Source organism: Globicephala melas, chromosome 13 (assembly GCF_963455315.2).
Source record: "Globicephala melas chromosome 13, mGloMel1.2, whole genome shotgun sequence".
Classification (NCBI taxonomy): Eukaryota; Metazoa; Chordata; class Mammalia; order Artiodactyla; family Delphinidae; genus Globicephala; species Globicephala melas.
Window position 1 is genome coordinate 10,619,259 of NC_083326.1, and position 20,529 is coordinate 10,639,787.

The 20,529-nt window shown below is 37.2% G+C and overlaps 2 protein-coding genes across 2 annotated transcripts; one reads left to right on the top strand and one right to left on the bottom strand.

The window, feature by feature from the left end:
- The first annotated feature begins 7,147 nt into the window (after positions 1-7,147).
- On the top strand, positions 7,148-17,786 carry LOC115859208 (dynactin-associated protein). The gene is made up of 3 exons (XM_030867821.1): positions 7,148-7,182; positions 7,501-7,633; positions 17,613-17,786. Exons 1-3 carry the CDS (start codon positions 7,148-7,150, stop codon positions 17,784-17,786), a joined length of 342 nt encoding a protein of 113 aa, XP_030723681.1.
- LOC115859266 (protein POF1B-like) lies at positions 9,940-11,451 on the bottom strand. Its single transcript, XM_060310954.1, has one exon. The coding sequence runs from the start codon at positions 11,449-11,451 to the stop codon at positions 9,940-9,942; it is 1,512 nt and encodes a 503-aa protein (XP_060166937.1).
- Positions 17,787-20,529: the final 2,743 nt, after the last annotated feature.

A 20,529-nucleotide genomic window follows, 5' to 3' on the forward strand; every position in this document is an offset into this window, starting at 1 on the left:
TTTCCATTATAAATTATTGCAAGATATTGAATATAGTTCCCTGTGGGATACAATAGGTCTTTGTTGTTTATCTATTTTATGTATGGTAGTGTGTATATGTTAATCCCAAACTCCTAATTTATCCCTTACCTCCCCCTTTCCCTTTTGGTAACCATAAATTTATTTTCCATGTCTATGGGTCTATTTCTGTTTTGTAAGATTCCACGTATAAGTGATATCCTATGATATTTGTCTGACTTATTTCACTTAGTATGATAATCTCTAGGTCCATCCATGTTGCTGCAAATGGCATTATTTCATTCTTTTTTATGGCTGAGTAGTATTCCAGTGTGTGTGTGTGTGTGTGTGTGTATGCCACATCTTCTTTATCCATTCATCTGTTGATGGGCATTTAGGTTGACTTCCATGTCTTGGCTATTGTGAACAGTGCTGCTATGAACATTGGTGTGCATGTCTCTTTTCGAATTAGAGTTTTCGTCTTTTCCAGATATAAGCCCAGAAGTGGGATTGCTGGATCATATGGTAACTCTATTTTTGTTTTTATAAGGAATCTCCATACAGTTTTCCATAGTGGCTGTACCAATTTACATTCCCGCCAACACTGTAGGAGGGTTCCCTTGTCTCTACACCATTCCCAGCATTTATTATTTGTAGGCTTTTTGATGATGGCCATTCTGACTGCTGTGAGGTGATACCTCATGGCAGTTTCGATATGCATTTCTCTAATAATTAGCGAAGTGAAGCATCTTTTCATGTGCCTATTTGCCATTTCTATGTCTTCTTTGGAGAAATGTCTGTTTAGGTCTTGTGACCATTTTTGATTGGTTCATTTGTTTGTTTGTTTTTGATATTGAGCTGTACAAACTATTTGTATATTTTGGAAATTAGGCTCTTGTCGGCCACGTCGTTATGTAAAAACATGTAAAAATAGTACGTTGCCACCAAAATTCAGAAAAGTCCTACCAAGCAATATGCTACTGATTTGGTGAGCATGGGGGCGAGGGGTAAACGATGAAGCAACTCGCTTTTCACTTTAAAGTGTTAACCTACGTTCATTTCCCCAACCTCCAGAGGACAGTGTCCAAAGAGCTTTCCATGGGTGGTGCTCTTTCCCTCGTGCACTGTGTGATGTAGGGCTTTTCCTCTGGTCCTCCCAAGGGAAGCAGTCACGGGATGCGTGAGAAATTCACATATGACAAATCCAGTGCCACATATTTTTTTTAATATATAAATTTATTTATTTATTTATGGCTGCGTTGGACCTTCGTTACTGCGTGCAGGTTTTCTCTAGTTGCAGCAAGCGGGGGCTGCTCATCGTTGCGGTGCGCTGGCTTTTCACTGCAGTGGCTTCTCTTGTTTCAGGGCACCGGCTCTAGGCGCGTGGGCTTCAGTAGTTGTGGCTCGTGGGCTCTAGAGCGCAGGCCCAATAGTTGTGCCTCACAGGCTTAGTTGCTCTGCGACATGTGGGATCTTCCCGGACCAGGGCTCGGACCTGCCTCCCCTTCATTGGCAGGCGGATTCTTAATCACTGCACCACGAGGGAAGCCCCAGTGCAACATACTTATTCCTAACCTTGGAATTTTATTTTTTTAAATATTATATCAAAGAAGTTGTGTCATTATAGCTCCACTAAACATAATCCACCACCGTCCAGGTTTTATGCAATCAAAGGAGTAAATTTTGAGAGCTACTCCAAGTCCCGCAAGCTAGCATGTTGAATCCAGAACTTTGAGCAGGTGTCCCCATACCATTAAATTTGGTCCCATCCAATGTTATAATCCTTCTCTCTAGACCAGCACCCTCAGATTATATTCTCACATGTATTTCTTATCCTTCTTTCAATATTATCTGGCTGTTTAATCTTACTTTTTGAGAATCGGTCATTGGAAAATAGCTTGAAATATCGATAATAACACCTTCTGGTATTACTCATAATTGAAGACACACAAAAACTTAACAGGTCAGCTCAACTAATTCACACCTGACATAATGTCACACCTGACCCTGACACTAAATGTGTTGCTGTTTTTGAAAAGATTTTAAATTATTGGGACAAATCCATATGCTAAAATGATCAATGAAAAAGAAGATACTATATGTGTATATGTGTATAATGTGGTTGTAATTCAACAGATGTATGACAAAAAGACAGAAGCTTTCTAATTCCTGTAGCATGAAAACATACTTAGTTCTGAACGTTCACACATTTATTTCTAAAATTCATACAGAACAAAACAAAGAGTAAACTAAACAAAAATTCCCACAGCAAACATCTGTTGTGTAATGCAGAAATGAAGATGCCTATAAACTCCAACTTACATGTAAACAAGGATGAAGAAAAAAGGTGAAATCAGTATTTTAATACCATATATGCTAGAAAAATTTAAAATTTGACCACACTAAGTGTTAGTACTTATGAAAAAGTGGGAATACAACTATGGGAGTGAACATTCATATGACCTTGGATACAATTTTGGGAATATATGGTATAATGAAAAAACATACACTTGATGATCCAGGAATTTCACTCTTAATTATACATCTAGAGACATTTTAATGAATGCTCCCAAAAAGGCATATACTAGAATATTCATAGCATCATTGTTTATGATAGTAAAAGAAATGGAACCAAACTCAATTTCTATAAATTATTAATAGATTAAAAATTGTGATGTATTCAATCAATGAAATGCTATAATATATTAAAAACAAATAAAATGGAGTTACAATTGTCAGTGTAGATGAAGCTTACAAATGTAATCTGGCCAAAAAAAGTACCCCATATTGTGAAAACATAAAGTATAATAGGTTTCATATAAAATTTAAAGCATGCAGGGCTTCCCTGGTGGCGCAGTGGTTGAGAGTCCACCTGCCGATGCAGGGGACACGGGTTCGTGCCCCGGTCCGGGAAGATCCCACATGCCGCGGAGTGGCTGGGCCCGTGAGCCATGGCCGCTGAGCCTGCGCGTCCGGAGCCTGTGCTCCGCAACGGGAGAGGCCACAACAGTGAGAGGCCCGCGTACCGCAAAAAAAAAAAAAAGCCAGTTATATATACATTGCTATATTTAAAATAGATAACCAACAAGGACCTACTGTATAGCACAAGGAACTCCACTCAATATTCTATAATAACCTAAATGGGAAAAGAATTTGAAAAAGATTAGGTACCTGTATATGTATAACTGAATCACTTTGCTGTATACCTGAAACTAACACAACGTTGTTAATCAACTATACTTCAGTATAAAGTAAAATTAAAATGCCAGTTATGAGTCAGCCTACTAACTGAAGTCTTTATGAAGTAGTTTCTCAGATCAGTTAAGAATAAGGAAAGACACATTAGTTGTCTTTAAAAAATTGAAAATTTCTACAAGCCTTTAGTCCCTCATATGAAGTGCTTGGGTGAGGTGTGCTTTATAAATGAGATTTTCTTTTAATTCTATAAAAGTAATACAATACATATGCTGTGTATTACACAAGACATGCAGCAGGATTGTGGTGGTAATCTGCAATAGACTTTCATATTTTTATAATTAAACATATAAATAATCATGTTAAATTTATTAAAGGCTAAAAGTAGCTTTATTAGTTCGAATTAATTTTTGCTGCCAAGTAAATTTGTGCTAAAAGTACAAATAATTTTTGGTCTTCGAAGCCTTTTGGATTTTGGAATTATACATCAGGGATCACAGACCCATATTCTGAAGAAAAAAATGGTTTCATTTTGGGTGTCTCCAGATACAGCAGGTCCAGAATGTAAATCAGCTGAAGGAACGAGAAAATGTTGGGGTTAATAGAAAAAAGAATTTTCAGACAGTTAAGGTCCCCCTAAAATGAACTACTAGTCCCTAGAAAAGTCATGAATTCCCAGTTACTGTGATCAAACAGAGATGAATTATGTAATTGCCCTTTATTCTGTAGAACCTGATAGACTTACCATTACGGAACCAATTTCCAGACATACAAAAAACACATATCTTTAAATAAATAAAAAAAGACCCTTCCCTTTGCTTAAATAAAATATTACATTTTAAACACATTTGAAAGTTAAAATCAAAGCCAAACATTCAATAAACAAAGAATAGAGTGTAAGCAGGGTTCTTGTCTGACTCAGCCAATGCTGTGCGGCTATCATGGCTTGATACATGCCACGGGAATGTTAGGTGCTCAATAAACAGTGGGGAATAAATTAATGAAAGACCATGTTCTGTCAGTATAAACATATTTAAAATTTGTAAGTACACTTTAAATTTGTAATTAGGAAATTCAATAATATGCATCAAAACATGTTTTTCCTCCTGAAGTTTCTATTTTAAGTATGGCTATTTATTGTAATCCCATTGTGTTACTGAAATACTTTTTAATTACTTTTTATTTAGTGAAGGAACATCTGCTGTTGGAATTGGTTCAGCTTTGTAAAAAATATAATAAAGAACACTCTGATAGTGTTATGATAACCATATATAAAATACAATTACAGAATGCTGCAGTATTTATTTTTTATTTTTATTTTTTTAAATTTTACTTTTAATAATTACTTTTAATAATTCATCGAATCTCTTTATTAGATGAATGAAAAATAACTTTTTTCCCCCAAGACTGACCAGCTACCAAAGAATTCTCTCAACTACCTGTTAGCCAACAAAATCTTCAGATTTCTTTTTGACTGTAAATCCTGCTCAAGACAAAGATCTTATTTATTTATTTATTATTATTTTTAACATCTTTATTGGAGTATAATTGCTTTACAATGTTGTGTTAAGTTTCTCCTGTACAGCAAAGTGAATCAGCTATGTGTATACATATATCCCCATATCCCCTCCCTCTTGTGTCTCCCTCCACCCTCCCTATCCCACCCCTCTAGGTGGTCACAAAGCACTGATATGATCTCCCTGTGCTATGCGGCTGCTTCCCACTAGCTATCTATTTTACATTTGGTAGTGTATACATGTCACTACCACTCTCTCACTTCGTCCCAGCTTACCCTTCCCCTTATCTGTGTCCTCAAGTCCATTCTCTACGTCTACGTCTTTATTCCTATCCTGCCCCTAGGTTCTTCAGAACCTTTTTTTTTTTTCAGATTCCATATACATATGTTAGCATATGGTATTTGTTTTTCTCTTTCTGACTTACTTCACTCGTATGACAGACTCTAGGTCCATCCACCTCACTACAAATAGTTCAATTTCATTTCTTTTTATGGCTGAGTAATATTCCATCGTATACATGTGCCACATCTTCTTTATCCATTCATCTGTTGATGGACACTTAGGTTGCTTCCATGTCTCAGCTATTGTAAATAGAGCTTCAGTGAACATTGTGGTACATGACTCTTTTTGAAATATGGTTTTCTCTGGGTATATGCCCAGTAGTGGGATTGCTGGGTCGTATGGTAATTCTATTTTTAGTTTTTTAAGGAACCTCCATACTGTTCTCCATAATGGCTGTATATTCCCACCAACAGTGCAAGAGGGTTCCCTTTTCTCCACACCCTCTCCAGCATTTGTTGTTTGTAGATTTTTTGATGTTGGCCATTCTGACTGGTGTGAGACTGGTGGCCATTCTGACTGGTGATACCTCACTGTAGTTTTGATTTGCATTTCTCTAGTGATGTTGAGCATCCTTTCATGTGTTTGTTGGCAATCTGTATATCTTCTTTGGAGAAATGTCTATTTAGGTCTTCTGCCCATTTTTGGATTGGGTTGTTTGTTTTTTTGATATTAAGCTGCATGAGCAGCTTGTATATTTTGGAGATTAATCTTTAAGAAAAAGATCTTTCATAAGAGATTGTGACAAGACAATGAAAGATACCCATGCCCTCTGTTTATTAGAACAATCCAGGTATGTTCAGTTTTTTATTTTTTCTGTTGACCTTCAGGTTGAAGTACTCACAAGAATTGTCAATAATACATGCTGAAGTATTGTTCTTTGCCAAATAAAGAAAATTCTGATTTTCACATGGTAAATTTAGCCACAGAGCAATGTGTTGTTTAATTTTGTTGCTATTTTTAAAAATTTAATATTTTCTTCCAAAATATAGAAGAAGACTTGTGACTGAGCCTTCCGTTGCGGAGCACAGGCTCCGGACGCGCAGACTCAGCGGCCATGGCTCACGGGCCCAGCCGCTCCGCGGCATGTGGGATCTTCCCGGACCGGGGCACGAACCCGTGTCCCCTGCATCGGCAGGCGGACTCTCAACCACTGCGCCACCAGGGAAACCCAAGAAGTCCTGTGGCTGAGTCTTTTGATTGCTAGGTCAATTAGAGATTGTGAGCAGGAGACTCAGTGCTGGAATGAAGTTTCCCTCTTTATACTATTGATAAAATGGGTGGGTGCTGTCAAAAATGATGAAGTTTTACTTATACCATGACTATGTTGCTCCAGTACCAAATTGAAATAAATGTCTCTACAGAATAAAAATATAGTAATATTTTAAAGCAAATTAAGTAAAATTTATACCACATGTTTGATAATTATATCATTCTGATCTTCAAATAAATCACTTTATTAGAAGGGCATGCTTAATATTATTGATACCTTCAACCTATGCCTGTCCCTTGAAGCCCATGGCCATAACAATGACATCACTGGTTTTGTTTCAACAGGAGTAAAAGTAAGTCATCATGTTTTTACTCCTTTTGAGGACAAATCCCTTCCCAGCTTTTCAATTATTTGGCAGTTTTTCTATGTTATTTATGTTCTAAGGCTTGAGACTATGCCATTTCAGTTGATCCAGTAAGACTCATTAAACTGATGGTGTTAAATACACTTAGAAGAGAAATTTCAGAGGATCAAACTTTTGGAAAAAAAATTCAGTATCTAAAAGTGTCAGATACAAAGAGGTCTGTTTTATTTGCTACTGAACTTTTTGCACTAGAAAATTCCTGGCACTTTTTAGAAACACAATGTTCTCAATTGTTGAGTTAATAGATCTATAAAAGAGTTAATCCTTTTTCAATCTGAGACAAACTAGATTTCTTGACCAAAAAATGTTTTCCTCAAGATTTTCAATATTTCATCACTCCTTTGGCATTATTGCCTAGAAAATTGATTCTAATGGTTTTTATATGCATGTGAATTACTGATGAACTAAGTAGACTTCCAGGGACCAACCTTGAGACTGAAAAGATGAAGCCGCTCTAAGGCCATGGATGTTCGCAGGGCTGAGAAGGCATTCAATGGGTAGAGAGAAAACAATGACAAACTTCTACCTCATTTTTTCTTAGGTTGGTCCTAAATTAGAAGGCAGGTGTCTGAAAGATGGTGCCAAAAGGAAGAAGAGGAAGAACTGTGTAAGATTTTCAGAATCCCTTTGTGTCAGGGAGATTGTGGAGGGGGTAGTCACAGTAGCTCTCAGAAGCAGTATTTCTTGTGTCTTTCTCTCATTAATACCTCATTTCCTTCTCTAAGGTGGATCCTGTTTTAGTGGATAATTATTTATTATTCACACCGGCACTGATGTAGCAGAGTTGATTTTCCACCATTTTAATTATTTCTCAGGGCTGCAGATATAAAGGGCAATGCACGAATTGAAAAATATTTTTGGAGTTCAGCTTGTAGCACTGAAAGCTCAAGAATGGACAGAAAGCATGGAAAATATGTGGTGAATATTAAACACTCTGAAAACCCAGCAGTGAGTATTGTTGCTGTAGTTTAATATTTGCCTATATTGCAGTCTATCAGCATTTAACAGCAATCTAATCTTTTTACTGCAATATAGTTAATGTCATAATTTTGCATTCTTCTCCAAAAGGAAGAGTAGCCAGGTACTAATTTTTTCCTTCAACATTTCATGATATATTCTGCTCTATTATACTTTAGAAGTTATTTACTTATATACAGCATGACCACGTGATATAAAATAAACAAAACTTTCAATATTCACCATCTTGTAAACATAAAGCTCCAAAGATGACTTTGGTTTAGTTTTGAAATTATATTTTTACAATTTCATTCTTAGATTTTATATATAATTTCTAAACCTGTCAAAACTCACATTTCTAAATATGTTGGAAATCCAGAAAATCCCTGAAAGATATCCTCTGAAAATCCCTACCTTGAATGAAAATACGATCATTCTATTTTAAAATCTTTTACACCAAGAATCAAGTCTTCACTATATAGTTATAAGAGGTCTCTTTAATACCAGAACAAAGGATAGAAATGTGCTAAAAATTGAAATGGTAAGTTAAAATTCACGCTGGAAGAATAAAGACAATATTTTGCCTTTGCAATTTGGAGCTGTGACAATCGGCCTGTATTAATCACCTACAAAATAAGCCAAAGAAGATCAGCTCCTGTTGTTCAGTAAGTGTTAGTTGAATAAGAGAATCCCACAGAGGATTCCTGGTTTACTGAAAGAAAAGGGGTTTGTCCCTCTGAGTCATCATACAAAGGACCCTCCTGAGGCTGTTCTCTTTGTCATTTGTCTCTGAATTTGACACTCTATAATTGGATCTTCGGGATGATGGAATATTCAGATGGAAAAAAAGAAATCCCTTTAGCCAAGTATTCATCATCTTGATAGTTTCTCTAGATAGCAACAAACTTGAAGATGTTTACAAATACTATCTTAAGCACATTTTACAGCATATGTCTGCATAGCTGACAATATTTCAATTATCATGGATAGTTAAGGCATAGTAATAAAAATATTTTTCTCTTAAGACCAAATTCAATAATAGAATTAAAAAATGAATTGAAAATCACAAAAGGGAAATAAATTTTGGTGTATTGTTTTTCTGTTGGGATATATGAGAACTTAAGTTAATCCTTATAAAGTTAGGGGAAAAGCTTATAGACCTTTCCTTGGTAACTATTGTTGCTGTACTCCAGTTGCCTATGGCCATTATTAGCTAAGGCTGACTCTCTGATTAAACGTTATTCACAGCTCTCCAACTATTCCAGTTTTGTATAGAGGCTTTCCTGTACTAAGTCAGAAGAACCCTGACCCAGCAAAGATTATTACTTGAGTTACAATATTACCCTGAAGCTGAGCCTAGTTCACAGGTTCTCCACCCTTGGTGTAAATGCCACCCATCATCTTCCTTCTTTGAAAGGGTTGGGATTCCACCAATGCCAGAAAATTCTGGAAAACTGGTCTGGTGAGTGAGTTTTGCTTTGTTTACCAAGCACATTATAATATCCAAGTTCTTCAAAATATCCAGGTTCTTCAGCCACAGGCAAACTGAATAATAACTAAAGCAACAAAATCAGTACTTAGGAAAATAAGCAAGGTTGTTATTAAAGGTAAGTCCAACTTTGCTCAGGTTTACCTAGTGAATAACATGGACTTTGTTTAATCTTATTCAATAAAAGTAGAGATATTTTCTTTATTTCTTTGATATAACACTTATAGAGAAATCTAACTTAGTGAACTCTTTACTGCCAAGAGTATTCCATCTTGTCTATATTTAATAACAATCATTTAGTTTTGATATTTTTTTTTTTTTACCATGCACTAAACTGTTGTTTTTAATTCAATAGTATTGCTTTTTGTTGTTGTTAAAACACAGTATTTACTCTTGTAGCTAAATTGCACATCTAATATCATAGAAAAATCTTCTAATGGAATAACTTGTAAAATCTCTACCCCAACAAAGTTAATTCAGTGTCTAGGAAGCACCCTATTGAAAAATAGTGGATTAAGTCCTACAGTGCCTGTAATTGAGTTTTAAAAGTGGTGTCCCTTGTAAAGCAATTATACTCCAATAAAGATGTTAAAAAAAAAAGTGGTGTGTTGCTATACTGAATACAAAAATGTGATAGAAAGGATTCAGGCTTTATAAATGTTTGGAGAAACTCTCATCTGTATATCTAATTAATTCCATTAGACTTCCTGGGTAGTAGCTTGGTTCAAAATATTGATTGGCTTTAGTTATGGAAAAATAACAAAGTACTAATGAAGACAAAAAAATTTCCTTTGAGTTGGAGATTCATTCACGGACAAGTCCATTTGTCTTCTATTTTCTCAATCACAATAGTCTGTGTGTCACTACCTGGTGGTATATATTCATAGTCATCATACAGGAGGCCTAAGATAGGATATTGTGACCTGTACTTTCTAGTGGTAATAGTTGTCCTTCCACCACTGGAGGGTTGGTTATGAGATGAATATATTTCTTGTCTCAACTTCGAGAGTTCCTCCGATTGATGCTTTATAAGGGAATCCTTCTCTTCCAGCAAGCTTGTCAGTTCATGAATCTTGAATTGGAAGTCTCTGCAACTTCCTTCTCTTCTTGAAACATCTTTTTGGAACTGATTTAATTGAGTCCTTAGTTTGCAGATCTCTCTATCTTTCTCCATTCTTAAGCTTTTTACCATCTCCATGTAATGGTTGCCAATCTCAGCCATTTTAGCCTGCAGCATCGGGCCTGTGCAAGTCTCTGAGAGCTGCACTCTAAGATTTTTATTCTCTTGCTCTAAATTACGCTTACAGTATTCCAGTTCTTTTAGTTTATATTCTATGTCTGATAGTGTATGCCGAAGAGAAAGATTGTTTTCTTCCAATGCTTGGCATTTTGAGGTTGAGTCTTGAAGTCCTTGCTGCTGCTGGCGATTATTTGCTCTCACTGATGCTAAGAGTTCTTCATACTCTTTTATTTGAGTTTCTTTGAATGCCAAGTCTTTCTCAAGTCTTATCTTGTCATTTTCCAGTGATGTCAAGTCATTCTGAAGATTTCCAAGCTCCTCCCGTATGTTGCTGAATGTGGACAGCACTAGCCGGAGTGATTTATCAGACATACCCCTCATCTGCAGAATATAGCGAATTTGCTGTTTTGTAAATTCTGACAATCCTTTAGGAATCAACGATTCAGTGTCTTCTGACTCATCTGTAGACTCAAAGTCCTGTTTGCTTCCTCCAATTCTCTGCAAATGTTCTAATAAGCAGTGATATAGATTTGTATTTTTGCGGCATAGATCAGCAAGCAACTCTCCAAAATACTTGGGGTCCAATTTTTCAGGGCCATCATCCTGAATTATCACCGGATCCGTATTTAGCTTCTCCACTTTTCTTATGGTTTTTTCATAAATAACATTATTTCCTGGAAAGAAATGGCCTCCTCTTAGGAATGGCGGCAGTGGTTCCTGTTCAGGATTTTGTACTACATATTGCCTAATAGTGGTCTGCGGATATGTAGTGACTTTCACTGTTGGAGAATGGAGTTCCTGGGAACGGTCGCTCCAAAGCAAGCTTTGGTAGGAGGAGGCAGTTTTGAGAGGGGAGCACACTTCCCGTGAGCCGATGGGGTCCAAGGCCTCAACCACCTTGTTCATGGACCCACTGTAGGTCCTCACTCGCTCATACACTACATTTTTTTCTGGAGGCTGCTGGGCTTGTCTTGACTGATGGTAGCAGCGGTAATGCTGGGGCTGGCACTGCAGCACTTCTGGGGATTGCTGAGTCCCACAGCTGCTGCTGCTCATCTCACTCCAATAGTTTGAGCTCATTATCTTCTCAGTGGTCACCAAGGTACTCCCCAGATGCTCTCCCTGAGCAACAGCAGAAGCAGGTCTCTTGATATTGTTAATGATAGTTCCCAGTAGACCAATGACTCTTTACAATTCTAGTCTGACAGTTTTATGGAACTCATTGGTTGATGGGTCAGCAATTTTTATAGCTATTTAGTAATGGGTTTTAAATCAACATGGTAGGAGACAACTAGTATTTGTAGCAGGAGGAATAAAAACATTAATACTATATTAATGATAATGATAGCTAATACTTATTGAATGCATACTATATGCCAGACATCACTCTAACCCTTTTCATTAATCATGAATCCTCACAGCAAATCTATAAGTGTGGGTAGTCCTGGTAACCCTTTTTTTTTTTTGAGAATAAGCAAGAAGTGGCAGAGATGCCCTTGACCCACAGAAAACTTATATTATTATCCTATGAGATGAAGACCCCCAGACAATCCTATATTATTTTTGAGATTTGACAAAACATTTTGCCCAGATACATAAATTCCTGAACTTCCTGCTCTGCCATTTTATCTTTTTCTTTCTCCTCTTTTAATGCACCTCTCCCCCCAGATCTTTCCCACTGAACTCACTCATTTTCAATCTTTATTACCCCCTTTTCTCAACAATGTTTAGCAATTACTGTATTTATTTAAATAATTATACACAAATATCTGTTTTCCTCTCTGTTATATTAGCATACAAACTCCCTAAGCGTAGAGACTTTTGTTGTTGTTGGGAACAGTTTTTACACTGCTCTGTGTTCAAGAGGAACCCAGCAAAGACATATCACAAACTGGACAAAAGACTCATCTTCTGTGTTCTTGTGACAGGCTTGCAAGTTCCATTGAGTAGAGCATGATGTGAGTTATGCAAAGGAATCTCTTTATCTGAGAATTTTTCACTAGTTTAGTGTAGTATAGTATACACTATATTAATATATTATTGTAGTTTAACATAATAACATGCCATATATAGTTTAGTAGAGTGGAAATTACACTGGCCTTACCGCTGGAATGTCTGGGCACCAGTGCTTGCTCTTGGGTCATCATGAGATAATAATAGTACTACTATTACCACTACCAATAATAATAATAATAACTTCAACTCTTTTTGCTTTGATAGTCTCATTTCCAAAATGACCTGAACAGGTTGTACCTGATAAGCTGCAAGAACTTTTTCAGCTCTAACATTCTATTCCTTATATGAATTGATATTTCCTAATATATGCTCCACTGACAGCATCTTGCCACATAAGGGTATTTAATACATGCTTGTAATATGATAGAGAAGATGGATTATATACATTCCTGATCTGGAACATTGATAACTTACAAAAATTAGTCAAAATGTACCATAGAATAACCTGTCTAGATTTTTTTGTCTTCAGAGGATAAGAAAACATTAATTTCCTTTAAAAGTTTCATTGTTATCTCTTTTAAAATTCACAGTCTTGCTTATTTTTTTTTTAATTTTTTGCGATACATGGGCCTCTCACTGCTGTGGCCTCTCCCGCTGCGGAGCACAGGTTCTGGACGCACAGGCTCAGTGGCCATGGCTCACGGGCCCAGCCGCTCCGCGGCATGTGGGATCCTCCCGGACCGGAGCATGAACCCGTGTCCCCTGCATCGGCAGGCGGACTCTCAACCACTGTGCCACCAGGGAAGTCCAGTCTTGCTTATTTTTGACTGAAGTGTTTAATTTTAGAAATTCAACACCACTGCTTCCTATTCACTTAACGCTTCCAGTCATGTGTTCAAATGACCAAGAGCCTCCACCTTCAAGTGACATAACTGGTGATGTCCCTTCCAACTTAACTGGGGTCTGCATGAACCCAAGAGTCCTTGCACACTCAGAATGACAACACACAGACTTATCCCGCGCACAGGTAACGTTTGGTATAGCAGCTTTTACCCAGGTTGGGATGTGCTCTATATGGGGATGTATATGGTCTAGTCTTTCCCAGGAAGTGCATTTAATTGTTTAATTCACCTACATTCATGTTAAGCATTTGCTGTGTTCTCAGTATAATTATAAGTCACTATGAGGTAATCTACTAGAAGGAGAGTATTTGATCGTCTCTGTTTTCAAGAGCTAATGTTCTTTGAGCACTGGGGACTCAAATATTCTCATAGATAGAGAACATGTATGAAAATAAAAGGAATAAATGTAAAGTACAAATGCAAGTTTGGGGAGGGGCAGGGGAGCAAATATGTCAGCAATGTAAACATTAATTCACTAATTAGACTCTGATGAGACACTGGGTCATACTTGAAACTTCAAGGGTCCTACTCTATTGTGATCACCTTATTTTCTTATACTGTTCCAGCCTCTGAATCTGTATGTGACACTTTCTACAGCTCTCTTGGTTCTGACCTCTGGTGCATATAACCTTGACATAGAACCCTGCCTCCATTCTCCGGATTTTCTCCCCTAGCTTTGAAGACTAGATTTAGCTCTCCTTGGTTCTTGATCTTGTCTGTTGGCTGAATGAACTTTACCTCAGGACTGTATCCCTATATCTTCAGCCCTAGTGTAGAAACTTGACATTGACTATAAATTACTTACTCTGCTTGGCAGTTTCGTTGGGTTACCCTGACTCTGGAATCCCTATCCTCTGTTGCTTAATCTTGCTGTGGAGGTTCAGTAGAAAGAGTCTGAGCTTTGTTACTTGATTCTGGATAAAATATACAAACTATTGATACTGTTGCTAGGTCAATGTGAAAGAATAAATGAGTTAAAATGGGTGGAGACAGAAAATGTTTCTACTTGTTTGCAGAGGTAAAAAGCAGAACTGAAAGAGGTCTTAGATAACATATAATCTGGTGGTTCTTAACCCTAGCTGCATATTATAATCATCCAGGGATTGTTTAAGAAATACTGATGGCTGAGCCCCACCCTAGATCAGTTAAATTAGAAACTCTGGGAGCGAGGCCCATGTATCAATAGTTTTTAAAAGCTTCAGGTGAACTTAATGTGCAACTAATGATCAGACTATCTGATCTAGTCCCATTCCATCATTTAACAATCAAGGAAAATGTGGCCCAGGAAATTTAAGAGATTTTGCAGAACCCACATAGCTTTTGCCAGAAGTGGCTGAAATAGGAGGAGAGCTTAGGTGTCTTATTGTCTGGCTATGTGCACTTTATTTCACTAAGCTGCTCTTTTATAATATTTTCTTAAGGCAGTATTATAGCTCCTCCCAGATGTGCATAAGTCTTTTGCCACATTCCTTTCTTGAGACTCCTTTGTATTGCCTTCAATATAGGTAAAGAAGATGATATTTTTTCCTAGGTCTAACTTGGTCTTAGTGGCCCTTATTTCCTTGGCCTTGTGGACCTCGTCCTCATTCTGCTTCTGCTGCCTTGGAACTGCCACCATTTGCACAAAATCCTGACCTTTCAACATATACCACAGCCCATATTTTGCAACATTTAAGACCTGCTCTATTCTGTCTGGAAGGCACGAGTGTTGTAGTTGTATTCCATTCTTCGAGGGTCTTGCTGTCATCCAAATGATAATGAAATCATTAATCATAATGAACGATTGAAAATTTATGTAGGTGTCACAGTGCCAGGAACTCTGCAAACATTGTCTTATTTTCCCTCTCATCATTGGGAAGCTTCTGGGAGTTCTTTTCATTGTGCACTTTCAGGTATTTTAAGCCTTCGAAGGATATAATGCACTCAGGTAAATTCTCTGTGTCTCCCTAGTCATCCTAGGTCCCAGGCAGCTACTTAGATGCTGGATGATAGGAAGTTAAAAAGATTGTTACCAGGAGTTGATTCATCACTTGGTGTCAGTATTTCTTAAAGGTTTAGGAATACGCTAAGAACAATTTTGAAAAACCTCACAGTGTATCATTCCTCTCCTGATAACACAATCACTGACTGATACTCAGGTATGTATTGGGGCAAAAATAGGTGCATGAGGAGAACTTGCTGTGTTGAAGGTGAACCATGCAGCCTTCTGCCTGGTGAATGGAGGTTGGGAAAGGCATTCCCAATCAGCAGAACTGTTTGTGCCAAAGTCTTACCTTAGAAGTAAGCATGGTGCATTGAAGAAACAGTGGAGGCCAGTGTGGCCCTGGGCTATTGCAATCGTCCAGGACAGAGATAAAGGAAGCTTGGACTAAAGTGGTATCAACAGAGATAAAGTCACTAACATTGGGAGATGTTTAGCAGATAAAGTTAAAAGACCTTGGGAATAGATTGGGAGATTTCAAGGATAATCCCTTTGTTCCACTTTATGAAATTGAATCAAATGGATGGTAGTGCCATTTAGTGAGATGTGGAACCTGGCCAGGTTTCCCTAGCAAGATCATGACTTTGGGTTTGGACACAGTGAGACAACTCTGAGGCATCTGAGATGTGCTGTTGTGTAAGCATTTGAGGGCTAGAGGGGAGGGCTGGATTGGAGATAAACTTGAGAGTCATTTGCATGCAGATGGTGGTTAAATCTGGCCCACTGCTTATTTTTGTAAATAAAACTTTATTGGAACACAGCCATGCTCATTTGTTTACTCACTGTCTATCGCTGCTTTAACACTATAATGGCAGATTGGTACAGTTATGACAGAATCTGTATGGCTCACAAAGCTGAAAATATTTACTGTCTGGCCCTTTACAGAAAAAATTTGCTAACCCTAGACCTAGTGTGAAAAAAGACAAGGGCCAAAGAATGTCAAGCAAAGGGAGCAGATGGTTCAAGAGAGAAGAGGAATGATCTTCAGTGGCAAATGCTACTGAGGGCTTAAGTAAGATGAGGGCTAAAATACATCAATTAGATTTTAGTGAATGCATGTCATTGGTGACTCTGTTAAGAGGTGTTTCAGAGGCATGGCAGAAGCAGACGCCAGACTGGATTAGGTTGAAGAGTGTGCAGATGGAGACGGTGCATTTAGACAACTCAGGAAATTTCATTTGCCAAATATAAAGAGAAGTAGCTAGATGGGCATTTGAAACCCGTGGGAGATTTTCTTGTTTAAGATGGGAGAGATTTGAGTGTGTTTAAACGTTGAAAGGAAGAAGTCATTTAAGGGGAAAATGGTGAAGTATTCAGTCCTGGAGGAAGGATAAACAAAAAAGTTGCTGAGGAGGTCAGAGGGGTTGGGATCCAAAGACAGATTGGCAGGTCAGCTTCAGGCAGAAGGAGGGATAGAATCTTTTGTGTCAATCAGGGAAAGAAGAGAGTGGACTTGCAGGTTTGGTACCTAGTGGGGGTTTGAAAGAGTTTCCATTTGATGGTTTCAAGTTTCTGGATGAAGTAGAAAGGAAGTAGAGTCATTTGATAGGAATGAGGAGGGACAATTTGTGTGTGAGAGTTGGTGGATGGAGGTTACAGGTATAAAGAGAGGGAAGAAGATTAAGGAAGTATTTTGAAAATGAGAGCATATCTTAATCAGAGAACTATAATAGGATGGTAGAGCAGTACAGAAAATCCATCTGAGGATGGTGGTCATACATTTATATTGAGTCTGATCTGCCCAGGTGCATGACTTTCCCCAACAGTGCGACTGTTCAAGGGAAGCTCCGGAATAAGAAGTCACTTGTTTGCCAACTGGAAAAACGGAGAAGAGGGAAGTGCAAGAGATTTTAGGGAGTTAGTAAGTATATTGAAATAATGGGCCTTGGAACAAATGGTGGATATGGAGAGATGTGAGTGAAGCCAGGGCTGCTGGGCTGGATGTTTTAATAAAACTAAAGAAACGTTGTTACAGGAATAATTGAACAAACAAGCTGGAAGGAGAGGACATGGTGGTTAGAGCACAGGATTCTTGAAGAAGTGATTCTGGAAGTGGAGCAGGTTGGGGTAATGACAATATCCAGGGGAAATTTGGGTGTATGGCAGAGAATTTACTATTAAAGTTTTGTTCTGCTTATGTGAAAAAACAAAAGGCCCCATATTCACCATTGGAAAATAGAATAAAAGAAGATGAGATATAGGCAGATTTTTATCTCTTCTAATGTTAGAGAAAGCATGCAGTTACTTCCATCGGGATAAAAATGTGGACTTTAAATTTCTTGAGAGATATATAGGGATTCAATGATGTTAATGCACCTGGTTATAAATAACACAAAAGAGATCATAAACGACAAGCATTTTTATCTTTCACTACTGATATTTTTTATTTACACTCTTCTTAGATGAAAGAAAATTGCTACAATAACTGGTCTCTGTGGAAAGTCTTTTTGGCTTGTCTCTTAGCCTGTGTGATAACGACAGCAATTGGCATACTTATAATAAGCTTGATGAATAATAGGGGAAATTACAAATCTTCCATTGTTTTCCAGCTATCCCCAAAGTCGGGGAGCCTATGATTATTATTCCTTGGACCACCTCTACTACTTCTCAACCTACAGTGACCACCAGGTCAACAGAACTGACAGCTACAACCACTTAAACAGAATTTACTATCTCTGCCTTGTCCACTGAACCTACAACCACAACAACCACAACCATCGGTTCACCTGAACCTGCAACCTCAGCGGCCATGACCATCGCTTCACCTGAACCTGCAACCGCAGCAGCCACGATCACAACTTCAAGTGAAACCACAGCTGCCTCTGCTACACCAGAACCTTAAACTACAACTACTGTAACTTTCACTTAGCTTATAAAACCTATGGTCATCACTCTCCTTCAACAATCTGTAATCTCCACCTATTTCTCTGAACCTGCAACTGCAATGCCACCATTATCACTTTAATCTACTAGAACTACCACCAATCATCAAAATGTTCTCTTCTATGGCAAGTTAACGTTTAGTTATTTTCACTACAAATTAACCTACAACTATCTTCCCTCACTGGCTCTTTCCTCAAATTGTAGCTACCTCTTCAATGGCTGAGTCTATATCCACTGCTATTGCTACATTATACCTATAGGAGCTACCATGATGCCATTTGAAGAAAGGTAATTTAGACAGTGAATAATGGAAAAAATTACCTTAATTTTCACCACGTCAACACTTAGGTCTTCCAAAACTATTAAAAATGTTTGTTTTTTTTTAAGAGCTGTACACCTGAAACTAACACAACATTGTAAATCAACTATACTTAAATTAAAATTCTAAAAAAACAACTGAACATTGAAGCTATAAGAACCTTCTTTTTTTCTATATTTCAAAATAATATAATTTCATATAGAAAAAGTAACCCAATTTGTTCATTTAGAATGTCTTTAAGACATTTTATATAAAATCTTAATGGCAAAATTAGCCATTTAGAATTTTTTCAAAGATTTTTTTTTTTAATGTGGACCATTTTTAAAGTCTGTATTGAACTTGTTACAATATTGCTTCTGTTTTATGTTTTGGTTTTTTGGCCCAGAGGCATGTGGGATCTTAGCTCCCTGACCAGGGATCAAACCTGCACCCACTGAATTGGAAGGGGGAGTCTTAACCACTGGACTGCCAGGGAAGTCCCCAAACCATTTAGATTTTAATATGTAATGATTTCAGTTCAGAGCATTGCATTCCTCTGCAGACAAATTATACACATAAAGAACACATTTTATACTGGGGAGATTTAAATTTATGTAGAGAAAAAATTTTAATTTATAATAATTGTTTCCTTTATAGTGAAGCTTGTTGTGTTCAATTTTTCTTTAGATTTTAATTACCTTTTAAACAACCATACTCTATTTACTTTAATATTTGTGGATTTAAAATAGAGATTCAAAGTGCATTTGAATCTCTATTTTAAAATTAAATGATTAATTTTCTGCAATCTTGTAAAGCAATTAATTAAAGACTTGTCTTAAGTCCCAACTATGTGCTTAAGTACAGAAGATACAGAAGAAGAAAACAGCAATGCAGGTTAAGTAGTAAATTCATTAATTTAGACTCTTAATTTTGAATTCTTAATAATTCTAGAAGATTTAAATAAGTTGATGATACTCCGGACTTACTAAATCAGGATCTTTAGACTGGAACTGGTAATCTATAATTTAAAAAACTTTATATGGGCTTCCCTTGTGGCGCAGTGGTTGAGAGTCCGCCTGCCGATGCAGGGGACATGGGTTCGTGCCCCGGTCCGGGAAGATCCCACATGCCGCGGAGTGGCTGGGCCCGTGAGCCATGGCCACTGAGCCTGCGTGTCCGGAGCCTGTGCTCTGCAACGGGAGAGGCCACAACAGTGAGAGGCCCGCGTACCGCAAAAAAAAAAAAAAAGAAATAAAAAAACAAACGGGAAAAAAAACCTGTTGGAAAAATATTTACAACACTGAGGGTAGAAAAATCATTGGTATCTTGATACATAAAATGTTCACTGGAAAGAAGAACACTGACCCATAATAGTTAGGCAGTCATAGAACATAAATATGAATAAACATAAATACAAATATGAGTAAGCACATATATGATAGTTTGTAAATATGACTATTGAATGATATTTAAATGGTTATTAATGTGTTTAATTTCAGAGCTATAAAACAAAGGAAATGACTACACACACACACACACACACACACACACACACACACACACACACATTCTTTTTCCTGACCTGAAAACAAAGACTGAGGAAACGGTCAAAATGTTCAAAGCAGGGAGAACACAGTAAGTAAGATGGTCTTGTGACACTGTTAGTGATAGTGTAACCTGGTACAATTGTCTTCATCAATTTGACAGCAATTTTTTTATCAAGAGCTTTTGATCTACTCAATTCCACTTTTTTTGAGGGGGGGTTTATTTTTTATTTCTATATTTAAAAATTTTTATTTGAATTTTTATTTATTTATTTATTTTTATTGGGGTATAGTTGTTTTACAATGTTGTGTTAGTTTCTATTGTACAGTGAAGTGGAGTTCCCTGTGCTATATAGCAGGTTCTCATTAGTTATCTACTTTATACATATTAGTGCCACTTTTAAATTGCCACCTAAAGAAACAATGCAAAATTTTGAAAAAATATTTTAAAAAATAATTATTGTATTGACTATTATGTCTGCAAAATAGAAACAATCTAAATACTTAAGGATGGAAGCATGGTTAAGTAAACTATCTTACTTTTTGTGTATCTGACTGTTGTACAACCAACAAAACACATTAAAATGAATTAAA

Coding starts and splice junctions, on each gene's coding strand:
- LOC115859266 (XM_060310954.1), bottom strand. CDS start 11,451: ATGAGCTCAAACTATTGGAGTGAGATGAGCAGCAGCAGCTGTGGGACT.
- LOC115859208 (XM_030867821.1), top strand. CDS start 7,148: ATGGATGTTCGCAGGGCTGAGAAGGCATTCAATGG. Junction 7,183..7,500: donor GCTGAGAAGGCATTCAATGG/GTAGAGAGAAAA, acceptor ATTATTTCTCAG/GGCTGCAGATATAAAGGGCA. Junction 7,634..17,612: donor AACACTCTGAAAACCCAGCA/GTGAGTATTGTT, acceptor CACTCTTCTTAG/ATGAAAGAAAATTGCTACAA.